Raw genomic sequence first — 21,844 nt, forward strand, 5'->3', positions numbered from 1 at the left:
ACGTCTGGAACAGTAGTAGGCCACCTTGTTCTTCTAGCCTGCTTCACCATTCAGTGGGATCATGGTTGGTCCAACATTCCTCAAATCCACTTTCCCTCCCATCCCCAAAACCCTTGATTCCCTTCCTGATTAGAAATCTATTTATTGCAGTCTTAAATATACCCAAGGACTCTTCCCCCAGTCCTCTGTGGCAAAGAGTTCAAAGAGACCTCTAAAAGAAGACACTTCCTCATATCAGTCTTAAATGGAGGCCGCCTTAGTCCATGCCCTCTGGTCCTGGACTCTCCCATGAAAGGAAAAATCCTCTCAGTACTTACCCTGTCTTGCCCCCTAAGAATCTTAAAATTTTCATTAAGATCACCTTTAATTCTTGTAAACTCCAATGAATTGAATCCCAACCTCATGGACACCCTCTCCATACCTGGGATCCTATCAGTGAACCCTCTCTGAACCACATCCTTAAAAAAGGGAACCAAAATTTTCACCGTACTCAATTCAACAAATGAGGGGAGTACAGAGGGGCCTAGATGTTCTTGTGCATGAATCACAAGAAGTTAACATGCAGGTGTAATGAGTAATTAAGAAGACAAATGATATATTGACCTTTATTACCAGGGGGCCAGAGTTTAAATGTAGAGAAGTACTGATAAAATTGTACAGGATTTTGGTGAGTCCACAGCTGGAGTACAGTTTTGGTCTACTTATTTAAGAAAAAATATGCAAGCATTGGAAGAAGTGAAGCAGAGATATGCTGATGTAATTCCTGAGATGAGAAGGTTGTCTTATCACCAATGGCTAAGTTAGACCTGGATTCTTTCTTCAGAAGAATGAGGGGCGATATTATTGAAACACATAAAATCCCACATGGGTTGACAAGGTAGATGTGAGATCCTTCCACTAGTGGAAGAGTCTTGAACGCGGCATGTAGTTACAAGATAAGAGGATGGTCTTTTATTGGAACTTCTTCTTGCCGAGAGTGGTGAATCTCTGGAATTCTTTGCCTAGAAGAATTGTGGAGCTGAGATAGTTAAATGTAGTTTTTGTTTTGAAGATTGGGGATTTGAGGGCTACGGGGAACTGGCACAAAAGAAGAGTTGAGGCCTGGGGCAAATCAACCATGATTATATTGAATGGCAGGGCAGGCTTGAGCAGCCAGGAGGCCTACTCCTACTCCTGCTCCTATTTTCTTATCCTCTAATGTTTTCGTACAGTTGCAGTAAGATTTCCTTACATTTGTACTGTTCTTTTGTTCTTCTTTCCGAGATTCACCTTTTCTCTTATTATATTGCCAACATTTTGTCCACGAACAACCTATCAATGTCTCTCTGTAAGCTATTCGTATCCTCCTCGCAACTTGGCTTCCCATTTATTTTTGTGTAAACTGCACAATATGGCTTACGTACTTTTGCTTCCTTCCTCAACATCATGAACATGTATTGTAAACAATTGCAGCCCCAGCATCTATCACTGTGATGCCCAACTGGTCGCCAGTTGCCCCTGAACCTTACTCGCTGCTTCCTGCCCGTTAGCCAGTCCTCTATCCATTGCCAATATGTTACCTGTAACATCATGGGCTCTTTCTTGCGACCTTTTGTAACGCACCTTATGGTATGCCTTCTGAAGCTCCAAGTACAGTACAGCTACTGGTTTCCCTCCATCCAGTCTGGTTAAGATTTCCTCAGAAAAGCTCCTATAACTTTGCCAGTCACATTTTGACTCTGCTTGATTAGATTATGATTTTCCAAATATTCTATTAGTTTGATGATTATTGATTCTAATATTTTACCAACTATAGCTTTTAGGCAAATTGGCCTTTAGTTATCTGTTTTTTTTCCCTCTCTATCTTTTTGAGTAACTGTGTCACATTGGCAGTTTTCCAATTCTCTGGCATTCTCCAGAATCTAAGGAATTTTTTTGAATGTCACAATTAATGCATCCACTATTCAGTAGCCACTTCTTTTAGGATCTGAGGACGTAAAGCATCTGAGCCAGTGGACATTGAACATAGAACATAAAATGGGATAGTATAGCACAGGAACAGGCCCTTCGGCCCATAATGTCCGAGCTGACCATGGTGCCTTTTTATACTAATCCCATCAGCCTCTACATGGTCTATAACCATCCATTTCCTACCTGTTCATGTGCCTGTCTAAATGGCTTTTAAATGTTGCTATTGTATGTGCTTCCACCACCTACCCTGGCAGTGCAGTCCAGGCACCCACCACTCTCTGTGTAAAAGAAAAAGATTGGCCTTGCAAATCTCCTTTAAACTTCCCAACTCTCACCTTAAATCTATGCCATGTAGCATTTGATATTTACACCCTGGGGAGAAGATTCTGACCATCTACCTGACCTATGCCTCTCATAATTTTGTATACTTCTATCAGGTCGCCACTCAGTCTCTGACGCTCCAGAGAAAACAATCCAGGTTTGTCCAGCCTCTCCTTATAGCTCCTACCCTCTAATCCAGGCAGGGTCCTGGTGAACATTCTTTTGCACCCTCTCCAAAGCTTCTATATCCTTTCTGTATTGCGGCAATCAGAACTGCACAAAATACTCCAATTGTGGCCTAACCAAAGTTTTATACAGCTGCAGCATGACTTGCCAATTGTATACTCCATGCCCCAACTCAATTCCACATATCTTCTTTACCAGTCTATCTACTTTTGTTGCTACTATTAAGGAGCTATGGACTTGCACCCCAAGATCCCTCTGTACATCAATGCTTCTAAGGACCCTGCCATTTACTGTATACTTTCCTCTCACATTTGACCTTCCAAAGTGCAACACCTCACACTTTCCGGATTAAACCCCATCTGCCTTTTTCCTGTCCTTATTTCCAACTGTTCTTTACCCTGCCGAATCCTTTGACAACGTTTCTCATGATCCACAGCTCCACCAGTTTCTGCAAACTTACTAATCAGCCCACTTATATTTTTGTCCAAATCATATATCACAAGCAACAGGTCCCAATGGTGATCCCTGCAGAACACCACTGGTGACAGACCGCCAGTCAGAATAACACCCTTCCACCACTGCCCTCTGTCTTCTATCACCAAGTCAATTTTGAATCCAATCTACCAAGTCTTCGTGAATCCCATGTGCCTAAATCTTCTGGATCCTCCCATGAAGGACCTTGTTGAATGTTTTACATAACATCTTTTAGCTCATTTTGTTTGCCTAATGCCACTTCTCTAGTCATGGTGATGGTATTCACTTCCTTCCCAGCATTGTTCAGTGCAGGGCATCGTCACTGTGAAGATGTGGTTTTGATTCATCTCTTCACTGGATTTGAGGATGAAGAACGTTTATCACCTGTAATTAAAGTGCACCTTCCGTAGAGAGGGAGCAAGACCTTTTTATTTGAGTGTATGGATTAATGTGCAGGGCTGCAAGGCTGTGCAGTGAATTGTGTTGCTGATGTTATTTATTAGAGCTCTTTATGTTTTTGATGCTGCAGATTAGGTACATGCAGGTAAGGCGACATGTAATCAATCCTCGTGCCTATCAATCCTCTCCTAATTTTGTGTTCCTCTTGCACCCCTAGAGTTTGTCCTTCAGCACTCCTTGTTAACCTGTCTGCTCTGTTTTGGAATAGTGTTGCATGTGAACTTGAACAGCTCTATGTCAGTGCTAGTCCCAGGACATGATCTGATCTGATCAGTAGTCATGGGATGTGGTCTCTGGTGTGTTGGAACAGCCTCAACATGTGGTCTTGTGTGACAAGCAGTTCCAGTTCATTTGTCCTTTGACTGTGACCCAGCATGCTTGAAGAGTTTAAATGTGTTTTTCACTGAGAGCCCAGTTACTGTTGATGTAAGGATTCTACAGAGCAGATGTGACATTATCGTTGATCCCAGGTCAACTGCACATTGGCCAACTCCACCACCCTCCCTCTCTGGGCTTCATCCCATTCCCACATCCTTGTCACTTCACACCCTTTACCCAGTGTTCTTGCACATATGCCCTGTCTTCCCCCACAGCCCTCATTTTCTTATTCCCTTCCCCCCTCATGCTTTTCTTGCCACCCCCTCCCCTCTGGCTTTCACCCGCCCATGCTCCTCATTACCCCACCCATGCGCACTTTCTCCTCAGCACTGCCCCCCCCCAATTTATGTGATAAGGCAGCTATTTTTTTGTGTGTTATTGGTCTAACAGAAGCTGGGAATGACAGAGGATGACAAGAGGAACTGCTGCCTTCTGGAGATCCAAGAAACTGAGGCCAAGTATTACAAAACACTTGAGGACATTGAGAAGGCAAGTGTACTGGAGCATTTCACTGACTTCTTGCCCACAGTGCCTGCGTGCATTAAGTTGTAGGCTTAGAGGTCCTCAAACAGTGATTGAAACAAATGCAGGCATGAGGTACACATCTTGGTTCCACTGTAGGAACTAGGTTTGAATTCAGGGCTTGGTGATGCTCTCCTGACCTACTGCAGGTTTATGTGAGATGAGTTGATTAGACCTGGCCCAGTTATTAACTGAGGTGCCTCTAACTCCATTGAACTCCTCCAATTGAAAAGGCTGCTGTAGGAAATGTTGCAGAGGCACATATTAAGAACAGATACTGATGAGCTGCTCAGGGATGTTTACCTTGAACCTATAGTGTTGTACCTACCCTGAAATAGTGTGACAATAGCACGAGTCTATATCCAACCTGTATGGTACTTGCCCTGAAGTGTTTGAAGGGAAAGTTTAGAGGAAGACCTTGCATCTTTTCCAAGCTGTACAGCAAACTGTTAAAGAAATATCTAAATATATTCAATATATTTGCATTCCATTGAGAAATAACAAAAAAAAACCATGAGATTAAATGATCAATCTGTGGTTATCTAAATAGGTAGAGGGTTTGATAAGTAATTCAAGAAAGGAGATTTACATTGCCAGGAAGATGAAAAGTCTGAAGACTGACCTGACACCCCAAAACCTTTCCACCATCTTCAAGGGACATGGCAGGACGGTGGTAGAATACTCGTCACTTGCTTGGATGGGTGCAACGCCAAAAATATTCAGAAAGCTGAACTCCATTCAAGGCAAAGCAACAATCTTGATTGGGACCTTCTGCCACCTCAAATATTCAGCACCAGTCAACAATGGTTTCAGTGTGTGCCATCTACAAAATGCATCGCAGACACTCACCTAGACTACAGCAATAGCTGCTCTCAAGTCCCAGACCTCGGCCACCAAGATGGACAAGCTTAGCAGGTTCATGGGATCACCAGCACCTGCAGTTTCCCCTCAAATGTCACACACCATCCTCACTTGGAAGTATATCACTGCTCCTTCGGTGTGACTGGGTCTAAATCCCTAATTACAGAGTTGAGTGAGTGTCTTTACGAGAAAGCCTACAGCAGTTCAAGAAGGTGAGTCACCACCATCTGCTCAATTACCATTAGGAACTGGCAATAAATGCTGGCCTTGCCTGAGATGCCCACATCCCGTAAAATTAATTAAAAAATAAAAGCAAAGGCTCAAGACTGAGAAAAGCTCAGACTCTTGAGCCCACCTTCTCGCTCAGATAGGGGTGTTATCACTGAGCCACAGTTCACGATTGTAGCTTTTGCCAACACCATTAGTGCCTAATTAGGCAGAGGTCGAGAGTGCTTGGTTCTTGACCAGGAGGCCACAGGTATGAACCAGGAGGCTTGGGTATTGTAAGGTCCTTTGTTGAGAAGTCTCCATGCTCATCACTGTTTACCTTCTCCATTATAGAATTACATGATCCCATTAAAGGCTGTCCTGAATCCCCAGGAAATGGAAGCTATCTTCATTAATCTGGAGGTATGTGTCTCCCTGCCTGTGCCAGCTGTGAGAAGAAACTAGGGGTCCCACTTCATGTATTTGCCAGAGGACCCTGATGAGGGAAGGGGTATACATGTCGCTTCGGGTTCTTTTGATGAGGATTGGGGTACATGTGCTGCTTTGGTGGAGAAGTGGCGGTTTGTGATGATGATTAGGATACAAGGGCTCTGCTGGGATGTTTCATGGTGAGTATTTAGGTACCCAGGAGGGTGTGTGGTGAGAATTGAGGATATGGGTTTCAGAACAGAGCTGGAAGTTGAAGAGCTCGGGCCTTGGGCAGGATTCCTACTCTTTGACAAATTTCCAGTCATGTTTACCTCACAACTAAATCTTAAAATTTTAAAGGGACGCACATGTAAAGATTCAACAGCAAGATGAGGCACTGGGCTGAATCATGGTGGTTGGGAAAGGAGCCATCTCTGTTCAGCCACTGAGATGGAAGGAAGGAAGTCCCAGATCAGGGCATGCAATTTGAGAGTCCAGGACTTGCAGTCCCCATAGAGTCCAATCGCAGAGCCCTGTGTTGCTGTCAGGGGTGTTAGGGTGCCACCACTGCACAGCATTAATTAAGGAGAACATCAAGAGATTCTTCATCCTCAAAGGTGTTCAGAAAGAAAGACAGCTTCAGAGGGAATTGTGTCAACGCCAGACAAACTTGCAGAATCTTCTCCTGCCATTGAGGGGGGTGGATGTGAGGGAGGAACTCCGAGAGGTGAAGACCAACAAGCATCACTCTTTGCCTCGGGATCCTCTAAGATAGCTTCTATTCCAGAGTTCACTCCGTGGAGCAGGATGAGACATGCTCGTGCTTCTTCTTCTAAAAGGTTCACCAGGGAGCTCAGTGATGCACAGCATTAAGGAAGAGGACTGCTCTGTAACAGCCTGTCAGACGGACATATTGAAGATCTACAAGTCCTTCTATACCAGTCTGTCTGACAGAAAGGCCACCGGCAGCGCAGCCTCCCGGAACTTCCTGTCCACTATCATGGAAGTCTTAGACGACAGCAAGCAGGAGAGTCTGAACCAGCCGCTGAACCTGGAGTAGCTGGCAGGCTAAATCCATGCCCATGAGCCGAATGAAACTCCTGAATGTGACTTCTTACCAGCCCAGTTGTACACAGCTCTGTGGGACTGGATGGACCCAGACCTGCTGGAAATGTACAACACTATGTTTCCAGCTGGCAGTCTGTCAGAATCCATGAGGAAGAGCATCATAACCTGCATCAGCAAGCAGAAAGGCGAGAGGGCACAGATCAGGAATTAGAGACCCATCTCACTTTTGAATGTGGATTACAAAATCCTGTCTGAGATCAAGATTGTTGTGGGACATGTGATCCACCTAAACAAAATTTCTACCATGCCTGGCAGGAAAATATCTCTCAGCATTGTGTTGCTCAGGGATATCATCACCTACTTGCAGAGCAGAGGGGTGGACACCTGCCTGGTTAGCTTGCACTGGGAGAAGGCCTTTGGCAGGGTACCACACACATATACGATGGGCGTGCACTCTGAAGTGGGCTTTGGGGAGGGAATTGGATCCATCTGCTCTATACAGATATCTGTAGTGCAGTCCAAATCAATGGGGTGGGAAACAGGTAGCTTTCCCATCAACTCTGGAGTCAGGCAGGGTTGCCCATCCTCCCATGTCTTGTTGTGCACAGAACCCTTTGCTAAATCAATCAGGAAGGACCTGAACATAAGAAGAGTGACAGTCAGTCAGCACTTAGATCAAAGCCTCCCAGTATATGGACAGTATCACATCTTCTGTTCTGATCCATGGTTGGTCTGAAGATTGATTAGCATCTGCAACCAGTTGGACCTGTCCTTGGGGGCCAGAGTCAACCACAGGAAGAGCAAGGCCATGTTCTTTGGCAACTGGCCTGACCGATCCTCCATTTCCTTCACCATCAAGACTGACCAACTGAAGTTGCTGGAGATCTAGTTCAGAGGAGCCAGGACACGTGGCAATAATTGGCTGGAGTGGTCCAACAAAAACTGGGAACATGGTGCTCCCTCTCGATGCTGTACGTGGCACAGATGTGGCCCATACCCTTCTCCTGCACTGTGGAAGTCACCCAAGCCATCTTCTGTTTCATTTGGGGATCCGAGATGCAGCGTGTCTTTCAGGTCATGATGCACGTCTCTGGAGAAAAGGGAGGGAAAGCATACCCGACATTGCCCTTGTCTTGATGGCCACCTTTGTGTGTGGCTATATCAAGCTGTATGTAGAACAGAAGTACACAAACCGCAATTGTCTCCACATGCTGAGGTTCTACCTGTCCGTGGTGTTGTGAAGGATGGGCCTGGCCTTGTTGCCACACAATATTCCAATCATGGAGTCACAGTATCACACAGCATAGAAACAGACCATTCGGCCCACCATATCCATGCTGACCAGTGAACACCCATCTGTATTAATCCCACCTTCCAGCACTTAGCCCGTACCCTTCTATGCCTGGACGATTCAAATGCTCATCTAGACAGTGCTTTCTCTGCTTCTACCACGCTCTCAGTTGGACATCGCTGCACTGCCTGTCCTCCATAGGAATGTTTCTTAAGAAAAACACCTTTCACCACAAATCCATCAAGCAGTGGTCAGCGTGGAACATCCTGCAGGCCTTGAAGGAGAAGGACACCGTGGATCCTGTGGGATGATTTCCCAAGCAGACTGTCAAAACCATTTAACAGAATGCCTCCTCACTAGAACTCACCAACAAGCACCAAGACTCCGCTTGGCTATCAGTGAGAGAGCCCTCCCTGTCAGATCCTTCCTGCACGGCTGTAGTCTCACTCTCAAAGCATACTACCCTCGAGATGGCTGAAATGAGGATGAGATGATTGCCCACCTCATTGTGGACTGTGCATTTGCAAAGAAAGTCTGAAAAAGGGTGCAAGGGTCCTTGTCAAAGTTCATCCCAAGTAACTGCGTAATGGAGGGCTCCCTGATCTACAGACTGTTCCCAATGGTTCATTCCTGACTTCTGTTGCTGTCTGTGTACCATTTGCATGTTCTCCCTATAACTCCCACATCCCAAAGGTGTATGAGTTGGTAGGTTAATTGGCCACTGTAACTTGCCCTTAGTGTGGAAGTGAGTGGTAAGATCTGGGATGAATTGATGGGAATGTGGGGAGAACAGCATTGGATGAGTGTAAACAGGTCCCCACTGCTTGGTGTGGACTCAGTGGGCTGAAGGACCTGTTTCCATGCTGCATGACTCGAGGACTGAGTTTGAAGAGTTCAGAGGGCTGAAGACACATGGAACATAACCTCCCATGTGGACCTGTTGGAACAAGGGGCTTCTTTCTGTGCCTTACAATCTGTTAAATGCAATTGAACAGCTACGTCCCTTTTGAGCCGCACATTTAGGTGGCAGTGATCCTTGACCAGGTTTGGTTATATGTTTTGGGCTTGTCATTTAATAACGTTTATACATTTGGCTTCTTGGATGTAACCATGTTGCTGTCAGAATAAAGGTCTGTGTCAGTTGATTGACAGAGTAATGCAAAACATTCTGTCATCAACTGCTGCGTCCATGGACATGGAGATCATGGTATGTTCTCGGTATACTAGAGAAACAAAGGACTGCAGATGCTGGAATCTAGATGAAAAACATGATGATACTAGAGGAACCTAGCAGGCCAGGCAGCATCCGTGGAGAAAAGCAGGCGGTCAACGTTTTGGGTCAGGACCCTTCTTCAGGACTGAGGATAGGAAAAGGGGAAGCCCAATCCCCCGGTGGATCTGCTCTCCCCTCCTCTCCCACATCTGCCTATCACTATCTGTTACCTGCATCTACCTATCACCACCTTGTGCCCACCCCGCCTCCCCTCTTTTGTCCACCTATCACTGCTCTGCTTTTCCCTCCTATATATTGGGCTTTCCCTTTTCCTATCCTCAGTCCTGACCCGAAATGTTGACCGCCTGCTTTTCTCCACGGATGCTGCCTGGCCTGCAGAGTTCCTCCAGCATAATAGTGTTTTTCATGTTCTCGGTACATTCTGGTCTTTGCTCTTTTTGTCTGTGATTAGTCTCTCTGGGAGAGTTGGAACTCTCCACTGTGCGGTCGATGCCTGCTGGGAACTGCTTGCTTAACAATATTATTTCTGCCTCCGTTTCAGGAATTAATCCGAGTACATTACAGTTTATTGAGAGCCATCGATCTGGCTGCAATCTCGGGAGGCAACACACTCTATAAAGTCTTCCTGGATTTCAAAGAGCGGTAAGATTTCCAAATCCAGGATCATAGATAATTTCTGTCTCTCATTATATGTGTCAGTCTATGTCTGACTGTACCCCTGTCATTTGTATTGTGTCACCATATGTCCTTCACTATAGCTCACTGTGTGTGTGTGTGTGTGTGTGTGTCTGTGTCTGTGTCTGTGTCTCTTTGTTACACTGTCTGTCTAGGTGCCCGTATAATGTGAATGTGTCTTTGTCTCTGCTACTGTAAAACTCTATTGTCACAGCCATTAGAGCTGCTGCCTCACAGATCCAGAGGCTTGGGTTCAATCCCTACCTTGGTTGCTGTCTGTGTGGAGTTTGCGTGTTCTCCCTGTGACTGCAGGGGTTTCCTCCAGGTGCTTGGGTTTCCTCTGCATCTGAAAGATATGCAGGTTGTTAGGTTAATTGGTCACTGTAAATTGCCCCCATATGGAGATGAGGAGCAGAACTGGGGGAAGTTGATGAGAATATGGGGATAATTTAAAAAAAAAGAGATTAATGTAGGCTAAGTATAAATTGGTGATTGATGGTTGGTGTGGAATCTTGGTGGGCCAAAGTCTTGTTTCTGTGCTATATCTCCCTATGATTCTGTAATATATCTGTGTGTGCTTATTGAACTCTCTGTCACTGGTGCTACACTGTTTTTGTCTATGTCACTGTATAACTGAGACTCAGTCGCATTGACTTCCTCTCTCTCGTACTTTATGGGTCTCTGTCTCTATCAATGTTCATAATACTGTCATTTTGTTTAACCATGTCTCTGTCAATGTGTGGATTAATTCTCTGGTATACACCTTTGTACCAAATTTAGCACTGTGAAAAGTTTGTATGTAAAATAAACTGGTAAAGTGAGAAACTGTTAACATTTTGGTGTCTTTCCTTAATTATTTAAGCTCTTTCTGATATTCATGAAGACCGTTTCAAAGATTGAAGCTATAACTGCTCAGCAGGTCATTATTTAATGAAAGTTTCCTGGGTTTGTTGACTGTGAGATTCTCACTGCTAATTATTTCCATGCAGTCTCACGCTTGCCTTCAATTAGCAAGTGCCAAATTGGATTTAATTCCAAATGTGTGTAGAAAAGTTCTATGTAATTGCTGCTCTTTCTGGAATATTAATCACCTGCCATTGTCACAACTTTTCAGCAATGTGTTGCCAGAGATTCGGCAGTGCAATTAAAGAATCCTGCTTCCTTTGCCCATAAATCACCCACATTGCTGTGCCAACCGAACTCGGAAGCAGCTGTCTTCACTGTCACCATGGGAGAGAACTGATTATGGGATTGTCCTGGGATTTCTAATTACTTCTCAAGACAAACTTTACTTTTATCACAAGCTGTGTGAATTCAGACAAGGCAGACTAACACTGCGCAACTTGGCTTCTCCCACCACACTGTCAGCCAGCTCCTCTTCCATTCTTCTATGCTGCTGCTCACCACACCAGACCTCAACCCCATTTCATCTCTGCCACCACCCCATCTGACAACTTCACCCTTTCTAGCCCCTCCTATTATACTTGACCTCTCCCCACCCAATCTGACTCCTCAGATCAGCCCATTAACCTTCCCCAACATATGAAAATACCCATCCCCTCTACCCCACATTCTCCACAGCACCTGATCCCTCCATCCCATACGAACCAGCTCTTTCCCATTCCCATCTAAATCTCCTCTTAAACCTCTCCACACTTCATCCGACATCAGTTCCAGACCTCATCTGATAATCCTTGCCACCATACTCCATAGTCGCTCTCCACACCTTCTCTCCACACCATCTGACCTCCTCGTCCTACCCTGTACATCATATGACCACCCATTGATAACCTCCACCTGCAGCCCACCCCAGCAACTGCCCTACTCCATCCTTTCTGTAAACCCACCCACTTCAACCCATTCTGCCCCAGCTTCTTGTCCAGGAGGGCTAAGTGTTGATCATTGACAGAAGTCCATTCTCCCCCTCAGGCTATCCCTTGCATCAAGGATGACTTGCTTCTGTTCTTCTAGTTCTGTGGGTTCTGAGCTGGCTGATGAGGCCAGTGTGAAACCAGCAAACTCTGCCACAGGTGGGGAAGCATGTACTTGACGGGGAGAGCTCGAGTGCTTAGTTGGGGAAATGTTGCACTCCTACCGTTTTAGCTGGGCTTCTGTGTGCTACCAAGGCAAGAACATAGGTACAGGAGCAATCCCACTGGCCTCATGAGCCTGCTTTGCCATTCAGTGAGATCACGGTTGATCCAGCCATGACCTCGACACCACTGTCCTGCTCTCTCCCCCTGTACCTCCTATTGCTTAAATCTCTGTCAAAGGACTCGAAGTTTTCAGTGTTATTCCAAATGTTGCTCCTCCATTTTGAAGGATCATGGGCTAGAGTTTTTCACAGGTGCTTGGGGGTGTTTAAATGTTTGCAAGGTGCCTTTGAGAACATTCTTGAATCGTTTCCTCTGCTCCAGATAATCTCTTGCCATTGGTATTGGTTTATTATTGTCACTTGTACGGAGGTACAGTGAAAAACTTGTCTTACAAACCGATCTTACAGGTCAATTCATTACACAGTGCAGTTACATTAAGTTAGTACAGAGTGCATTGATGTAGTACAGGTAAAAAAAACAGTAACAGTACAGAGTAAAGTGTCACAGATACAGAGAAAGTGCAGTGCAATAAGGTGCAAGGTCACAACAAGGATTGATGAAGCTTTGATGAAGCTCGTAGCAGAATGCCTGTCTCGGGAGTCTGGTGCTGGAAGTGCGATTAATGTGGCCTGTCCTTTGGAGCTGAATGAGTGTAACTAGAGCCTTGATGTTCAGGATCTAGGAGGGGATGTTGATGCTAGTTCAGTGGATCTGAAGTATTTTGTAAAAGCAGTGCTTTGAGGTGTCTACCGTGGTAGACCAGTCCTTAGGAGCATGCGGTAAGGCAGGGATCACTGCTGCCTGCCAGACCCAGAGCATTGTACCTGGTTTGGGATTCAGCCAGATATATTTTCCTCTACTGGGATAGACATGAAGGACCAAATGATTCAATGGCATCTCTCTAATGGCAGTGAAACAATGTTTAGAAACATGTAATAGTTTTGGAAGCTTTGCTTTGCTCAGTTGGTGATGACAACCAAAACTACATTTACGTCACACCTTTGACATACTGGAACAATTTAAGGCACATCACAAAAGCAAATTTGAAATATTTACGCTGAACTACACAGGTTTTAGAGGAATGATCAAAACTTGCTCAAAAGCTCAATTTAAAGGATCGTATTTAAGGATGAGAGAAGCAAGAGGTTTTAGTGGATTCTAGAGTTTGGTGTTGTGGTAGCTGAAGGCATGGTCATTGGCCATAAAATAATTAAATTCAGAAGCGATTGAAAGGCCAGAACTGAAGGAGGGCAGATATCTCATAGTTAGGAGCTGATGACAGAGAAAGAGATGACACCATGGAGGGATATGAAAATTTTAAAACTGCGGTGTTTAACTGGAGGGCAGCTAATCAGTGAGAACTGGGGTTCCTTTCTCCATTGATGCTGATTGACTTGAGTATTTACAGTATTCTCTGCTTTAATTTCAGATTTCCAACATCTGCAAACACAAGAGACTGCAGGTGCTGGAATCCTGATGCAAGGGTTCCACCCGAAATGTTGACAGTTCCTTTCCCCCACAGATGCTGCTCGACCCGTCGAGTTCCTCCAGCAGATTGCTGTTCCTGCAACTGCAGCTCTTTGGTTTTGGAGTGGAGGAGTAGGTGGTGAACAGGACTTGGTGCAAATGATCTCAGATTTGCAGAGAGCAGTACAAAGGAGGTCAGCCAGAAATGTTTCGAATAATTAAGACCAGAAGAAGAAAAGGCAGTCTGAGCATTTCAGCAGCAGTTGATATGACCCAAAATTGCCAATGGCCTGGTTTCAGGCAGTTGCATGGGAGAGGAATGAAGCTAGTGGCCAGGAAACAGAGGAAAGCTGGTCACTGTAATCTTAATATATACTTCTAGGAATCTCTGCTCACCCTGCATTAGATATTGGGCAACAAACTGAAGAGAGGCCATGAGATATGGTGTTCAGGTAGAGCTGGCTGCCACCAATGACATTTGATGCTGTGATTTTGGATAATGTTGGAGAGCGAAGAGGGGCAAAGAATCAGCCCCTGGAGGGACACCAGAGGTAATGGTTGAGGGAGTGGAAAGAAAAACCATAACAGAGCCGCTGTGACTGGATAGGTAAGACCGGAACCAGGTGAATGTAGAGACAGTGAGGTTGACTGTCAAATCGACAAGCACAGATAAATCAAAGGAGGAATAGATTGGCACTGATCTATTCAGAAATGATAACATTTTTTGGTTTGATAAGAGCTGTGACTATGACGCAGGTGGGAACCTGATTCGAGTGATTCAAATGAGGAGTAGGAAAGGGATGCAAATTTTGAGAGACAAGGATTTTGTAAAAGAAAGTGAGAGTGAAGATAGAACAGCTCAGGTATAAAATGGAAACCTGACCTGATCAATTGTCAACCTGACCTGACCACAAGAACTAATGATTTTTCCCATATTCAGCCTGACCTGATGGTTGTGTAAAGTCCCAAATGCGTTACTGATCTGTCTGAGGACGAAACATCAAATGGTCAAGAACAGAGGATGTTGGTGAAAGGGGTTTAATATCTGAGGAACAGCATCCTTTGATGCGATCAGCCAAGGCCAGGAAATAAGTTTGATGGTCAGCACTGGGTGGCATCGGTCAAGGAGCTGACATTTCCTTAAGGAATGTGAAGGTTTCTTGACCATAAGCTCACTACTTAGTTTTAGTTTGTCTACCCAACATCTCAATATGTCAGATGGAGTGGTGTCTTGTAATATCCTAATCTCTTCAAAATCAGTCTCTTTCACAAACTTAGCTGAATCAAACATTCTCTTAAGTTTGAGGGGTGTGAGAGAAACAGCTGACCTGAACAATGAATTTATTCAGTCTTTTGATGAGTAGAGGTATCAGCAGGAGAGAGCAGTCAAGAGCACTGATAGTTTACTGAGCCCGGGGGTGATTCTGATGTATGCACAGTGAAGCCTCGAGATTCTGCTCATGTTCAATGCAAAAATACCGTGAACAGCCAGGACCCATTTGGAGTTTACCACATTTTGCTGCAGACTGCTTCACATGTGCCAGGTCAGGTCAGTTACAGTATAAATTTAGAGCCTCAATGTTGAAATCTGAAATGCAATTGGAATCAGCAGAGAGTTAAAAATGGGAAGTATATGGCCCTGTCTTTGCCTATAAAGTAGTGTTCTGTTAACTGCTCCGGGATTATTAATCAGACAAGAAAACCATTATCAAGCTCAGTGAACAGGTGCCTACACAGTCTGGTACGCCTTTTAGCACTGCACACAAAGTGCTGATCTGTTTTAACTCTCTTGGTTCTGGAGTCAGAACACTTGGAAACCCCCCACTTTAAAAAGATGTCTACTTGGCTGCGAGCTATCGTGCTGGGAACCTGGCACTCATCAATGCCCTCCCAGCTGGCACTCCTGAGGCAATGAATCACCCATGGCTTGGTGTGGAGAGGCTGCCTGCTGGGGTTGGTGTTGGGCGAGCTAACTCAAACCGTGCAACTGCTTGCCGCTGAGATGTCGTGCTTGGGGCCTCACCCTGGCCAGCACTGTGAGTGTGGGCATTGTTGGCTGCCTCGATAAAATCATCCCTCTCATCACCTCTTGTTGGTTGTGATGGAAGCTGCTATCTTCCCAGCCCAAATATTAATGTTTGGTCGCAACCTCAATGGGCAGTGACCACCCTTGAGCTAGTTACTACTGAGGAACTTCTGGGCCAGGGTTAGCAGTGCAGCCAAACAAAGAGAGAGGGAGATAAGTCCTCCTGCCCTGCCCTTCCATCCTGCCATAACTTTCTCTCACCCATCCATCATTTGTGTCTATAATTCTAGGCTCTTGATTTATGGCAAGTACTGCAGCCAAATGGAAACTTCACAAAAGACCTTGGACCAACTCATGGCATCTCGAGAAGAAATCCGAAACAAAATTGAGGCAAGTAAACACACCAATAACAATCGACAATATGATTTATATGACTGTTGGAGCTGGAGGGGCTGAGAGGCCACGAGTAGGACAATGCAGGATGAGAGGAATCAGCGAGAGGTGGGAGGGAGGGATTGGGTGTGGAGTGAGAGCAGATGCTGTGGGAGGGGTTGGAGGGAAATTGTGAGGGAGGGGTTGTGGAGGAATGCAAGGATGGAACAATGGAGGTGGCAGAAGGAGAGGAGATAGATCTGTTTATGGAATGCATGTCTTGGTATCTTTCTCAGTCACTCTGTAAGGTAGTGGAGGATAGATGGTAGAATTAAACAACAAAGTGCTCCTCCAGATAACAGTGAGCTTCCACCCAGTTTAACATACTGTATACTGGGTGAATTTGACGATATGGCAGCACAGTGCTATAGAGTACTGTGACTCTCCTACATGTAATCTTGTGATGATGTGACATGTGACCCTGTTCTATGTCTGATTTTTTTTTTCTTCCCCTCATTCTTAATCCCTGCACACCATCCTCTTATGTACCCTCTGCCCCTACCCCTCCTCTGATATTCACACACTTCCTCACACTCTCTCTCCCTCGTACAATCTCTGTGGTCGGCATGTATACATGTTCACTCTTGCTCTCTGCCTGGCTCCCTAGTGGAGCAGGTTTGATTCTTTCCTCCGAATTTTGTACTTGTTTGTGTTCTTGCTGGTATGTGCCACTACCCAACCTGTTCTGCACTGCCGTGCTTTAGGGTGGAACTTTCAGACCATCAATGAGCAGTAGGATTAGTTTTGGATCAAGGCTCAATCTGAGGGACAGTTTTCCTGAACATTTGTTCATCTTGTTCCAATCTATTTTTGTTTCCTTTGTCCAGGAGTGTACCCTGAAAGTTCAGGAAGGGAAGTTTAAACTGCAGGATCTGCTGGTGGTCCCCATGCAGCGCATTTTAAAGTATCATCTCCTGCTGAAGGTGAGTGTCAAATGCACACTGGATCATTCCGAAAGGAGGCAACTGAACCTGATTCATTACATTCAAGCCAATCAGATGTCAGTACAATGGAAGGGGTTGGAGATCAATGTGATGGAGTCCTTTTGCAAGCTCATTGCAATTTAATGAGTTGGAGGTGGATACTGTGGAATAGGTGGAAGGCTATTGTAAATCAGAAGTCAAATGTCAGGGCAAGAGCTTGGTTGTTGTGTCACACACCAATTCCTGGTCCTCAGCAATGTCTCCTGACACTCACTCACTTGCACTAACTGACCTGTTTTGCCCCTTTGGCCTGTGATCCGGGAACCTCTCCACTTTCTGCCCTTCTGCTTGAGTCTATGATGTCGCTCACACCTCAGTCAGAAGGCTCAAGTTCCTAATTGAATGTTGCACTAAATGTGCAACTCCTCAGCCTGTGTTGCCTTTCCCTCCTAGGAGCTGCTGAGCCATTCCAATGATCGCCCTGAGAAACAGCAACTGAAGGAGGCCCTGGAGGCGATGCAGGTAAGGGCTTAATATCGTGGTGTGAGGGTGAAGAATGCAGTGTAGTTAGGGATATGGCAACACATTACATCTGGACTTGGGCCCCTCTCCTTAATTCTTCTCTGGTGCCTACTCCCCTATCTAATTGCTCCATGGCATATGCCCTCCCCAACCCCAGTCTATTCTTTGTTTGATATTTGCTTCACTCTATTCCTCTGGTATCTGCTCCCCTCACTAATTCCTCCCTCATATCTATGCCTCACTCTATTCCCTCTTGGAAAGCAATTTTACCTCTTTGCCATTGTTGACCGATTTGATTAAACGGCAGTAGCTCACTCAATATGGAGTATGATTCTCATGAATATTTACAGAACAAGAGATATCTGCATAATCCTGTCATGTTTGATTCTTCATGTTGGTGATATTTTTGATGGTAAATACTAGTTTTATTCTTTGGGCTGACATATGGTCAATCAATAAATGCCCAGCCCGGAGCTACAAATGCACACCACAGGGATGACAGGCTCCATCCGTGGACGTTGAATGAGAGCTCCTTGACAGAATCAAAGCATAGAAACAGGCCCTTCACCGCACCAGGTCCTCGCTGACCATCAAACACCCATTTACACTAATCCTATGTTCCCATCAATTCCCCCCACTCCCCAAGACTTTAGCACTTGCCTATACATTAGGGACAATTTACGGAGGCCAATTAACCTCCCACTTTGCACATCATAGGGATGTGGGAGGAAACTCACACAGTCACGGAGAGAATGTGCAAAGTCCACATGGACAACATCAGAGGTCAGGAGTGAACCCAGGTCACTGAAGCTGTGAAGCAGCAGCTCTACTGTGTTGCCCCAATTCTGGGCTGTTTTAAGTGCCAATACCCCTAGGTTTTTTTTTTCTGTTTATTTGTTAATGGGATGTGGACATGAAGAGCAATGCCAGCCTTTATTGTACATCCCTAATTGTCAGAGCTGAAGACAGGAGTATTATGGTTGAACGCCACCTGGGGACTGCATGTTACAGGAATATTGAGTGAGAACAGGATCAGTCTCAGCTGTGATGTCCCCACAGTCAAATATCTAACCAACACTCATGAGCTGGGGCTCATGTACCTTTGAGACATGCCTTTGGAAGTGCAGCTCATCCAGGGATGTGTTGCAGGAAGAGGAAGGAAATGGAAAGGTCTGTAAAAGGTGTAAATAAAGGAACAAACTGAAGTTGACAGGTTGGTTGTCAATGAAATGTGCAAGGTCACCAGTTCTGCAAAAGGTGAAAATCAGACTCCAAACATGAACTCAGTACATTGTGGAAGAGCAAACTCCAGAACAGGGAATCGTTAGGATATCCATGCCATCGTGTCCAATGACAGCTGTTTGTTGGTCTCTGATATAACTGGGTGTTTGGTTTTATTTCAGGATCTGGCCATGTATATCAATGAAGTTAAAAGAGATAACGAGACACTGAAGAAGATCTCTGAATTCCAGTGTTCCATTGAGAACCTCGTAAGTGCAGAGTTGGCGAGGGCCGTATTAGCAGATACTTGGCTTGGGTGTGGTGCAGAGCAGATTCACTGGAGTTATGTCGGATTAAAATCTATTGACAATGGAACAATGGTCAGTGTCTCTGAGGTACTTGTTCATTCATAGGATGTGGATGTCACTGGCAATGCCTACATTCATTGTCTAGCATTAATTGTCCCAAGACATGGTTAAGAGTCACCATGGATCAGGATTGTACTTCTTTGAATGCAGATGATTATGGAGTTGTTTTACTGAGGAATTGATTAAAGGAATTGATAGGGAGCTTCCCTCATCACAAAAGCCGTTATAAAGCCAATTTGATTCACTCCGTGTACAGAATTTGTTGAAAGCAGTGGATGCAGTGGGTAATGGGATCAGATAACATCCTGGCTGTAGTATTTATAGATCTAGAACTAGCTCTGCCTCTATCTAAGCTATTCCAGTGCAATTGCAACACTGGTATCTACTTGACACTGGAAAATGTTTCACCGATGTCCTCTCCCACAAAATGCAGGATAAATCCAATATGGATAATTACCACTCAGTCTTTTTACCCTCAACTGCCCATCCTTCTCTCAACCATAAAGGGAGGTACCATTGGTGCTCAGTTTAGGGTTTCACTAGGACCATTTGACTCTAGCCTTCTTCCAGCCTTGCCCCAAGTATGAACCAAAAAACTGAACTCCAGAGGTGAGGTGAGAGTGACTGACCAAATGTGACAACAAGTAGCCCCAGTGAAGTTGAAGTCAACGAATATTCATATAGCTTTTCATGATATTTTTCAGTAATTAACAGATAAGTATTAAGGGGATCTGCAGTACTGGCAAAATACCATGGACAGTAAAGAGATGGCAAAGATGGTGTAAGCTACAATGTAAATGGACAAGTCAGCAGCTTGGTAAAGGAGTTGAAGTGAGCATTGGGAACTGATGCCCAGAGGATTGTCAGGGGGATGACTGACAAGTAAATTGACCACTCCAAACCACTAAGCAGGCTGCAAGTCATTTTGATAGGTAACATTGCACTTACTACCAGTGGCTAGCTGGACACCAGTAAACCAATCATTACTGAGGATTTTGAATGCTACAGAAAGCTACATTCAGCTTTTAATGTTCACTTGTTGATTGAGATTAACTGACAACTATTTGGAGACACACTAGGAACTATTTTTTGGACACTTTGTCAAGACTTCACCAACGCCTCTATTTTTTTCAGATATTCTCTCTGTATTTCACCTAAAAAGACTGAGCACATTTATCTCTGTCAGTGGGCACCTACCAAAAATAATCAGGAGAACTCATGCATGGATATCTTGCTTGGGGTTCCTTTTGTCCTGCATAACAAATGAGACCAGACAAAACCACACCAGATGGTGAAGGGGAGAGGAGCAGTATTGTGAGGAGAGTTCTCAGCAGGAGTGCTCTCTCTACCCGCCATCTTTAGAGAGCACTCCTATCTTCAAATGACCTTGTATATGTGCCTGAGGTGGCTATACTTCAGTATTGAAGTCGTTACAAAGACATGTGACCTTGGCAAGAAAAGACTCTGTCTTCACAACACATCCAGGCCAGTCAAGTTTACAGTAGCACTTTAGCACTTAACCTTTTTGACATGAGTGATAAAGCCACATTTCTCAAACCTCTTGTTAAAGACCTTCCCAAGGAGAGAAAAATCAGTGTGAGTTCTATTTTAGTAGATTTTGAAAAAAAGCACATGGCAGTCACAGAGTTAAGAAGACTATTTCTTGAGAAATGATTAAAACAACAGACACAATACTACTATATTCCACTGGGAAAAGGTTATTTTCTCTTTTCCTTGACTGCCTTCAATGAAACTTCTTGTACTGTTTTATATCTTGTAACATTTTAGACCAGTTATCATTGAAGATTCCTGGATCTCCCACATTTTGTTTGTACAGCTTGTTCATCTGCCCATTGTGGGACATCATGAGCTGCTGGATCTCAATAAAGTGATGTTTGCCCTGTTGAAACAGCATGCTAGAATATTAAATCTTTCCATGCATGGATATGTGTGATCTTGGATGTATCTGTGCACCTGCATAAAGGAGGTTTCCCTGGCTCTGTGCTCTGAGGAGTGAATTTATTATTTCTTATTTACAGGCAAGATGAGAGACTACAGGCAGAGGGGTCTCGGAGGCTACATGTTATCATAGCTATGACTCCTGTCTAGTTGTAACATTTCTTACAAAAAGGAGCCACATTCTGAGGCCGGGACTCTTGGGTGTTCACTCTCAAGTAATCTCACACTTCTGCCACATTAGCTGCCTCTATGAGAATAGAGAAGAGGATATTCCTTGCCCTCTTGCTCTACCTCCACCATCAATATACCCTCCAGTCACATTGGTGAACCTGGGTTCCCTGTTAATGCGTGAATCATCTGTGTTTGCTGCTCTTCCAGCGTGTGCACTCGATATTTCCGTCGAGTTAAAGGTACAGGTTACTTGTACCTCCAGGAGAATTGCAGATAATCGGTATCTGACTCAGGATTCAGCATTTCCAGATGAATTTGAATCATGCTAACATCAGTTAGCCCCAAAATTGTTTGCAAATTCCACACTTCCAAATGGACACTTTGAATTAGCACAGCAATCACTGTGTCTGGTTTCAGTCAATGACCGGAATACCCCAAGGTGTTTCTTTCATGGAGAATCTTAATATCACCTTGACCTCTCAATAAATCATGTGCCCAAGAGGATAAAGTGACTCATTGACCCTGGCAGGCTGACTCACCAGCCCTAGCTTGATGACTTGTTGGCTTCCTACAAGGGGTCGTACTAATTGAGGGCTTCTGCAAT

The 21,844-nt window shown here is 44.7% G+C and overlaps 1 protein-coding gene across 1 annotated transcript in view; it reads left to right on the forward strand.

The window, feature by feature from the left end:
- The window catches only part of LOC127582142 (guanine nucleotide exchange factor VAV2-like), a 131,361-nt gene that overhangs the window by 79,507 nt on the left and 30,010 nt on the right, over nt 1-21,844 (forward strand). The window contains 7 exon segments of the mRNA XM_052037190.1: nt 4,159-4,257; nt 5,713-5,781; nt 9,922-10,022; nt 15,935-16,034; nt 16,904-16,999; nt 17,453-17,521; nt 18,925-19,011. Coding sequence (XP_051893150.1) covers nt 4,159-4,257; nt 5,713-5,781; nt 9,922-10,022; nt 15,935-16,034; nt 16,904-16,999; nt 17,453-17,521; nt 18,925-19,011 — 621 coding nt within the window.

Source organism: Pristis pectinata, chromosome 23 (genome assembly GCF_009764475.1).
Source record: "Pristis pectinata isolate sPriPec2 chromosome 23, sPriPec2.1.pri, whole genome shotgun sequence".
Lineage (NCBI taxonomy): Eukaryota > Metazoa > Chordata > Chondrichthyes > Rhinopristiformes > Pristidae > Pristis > Pristis pectinata.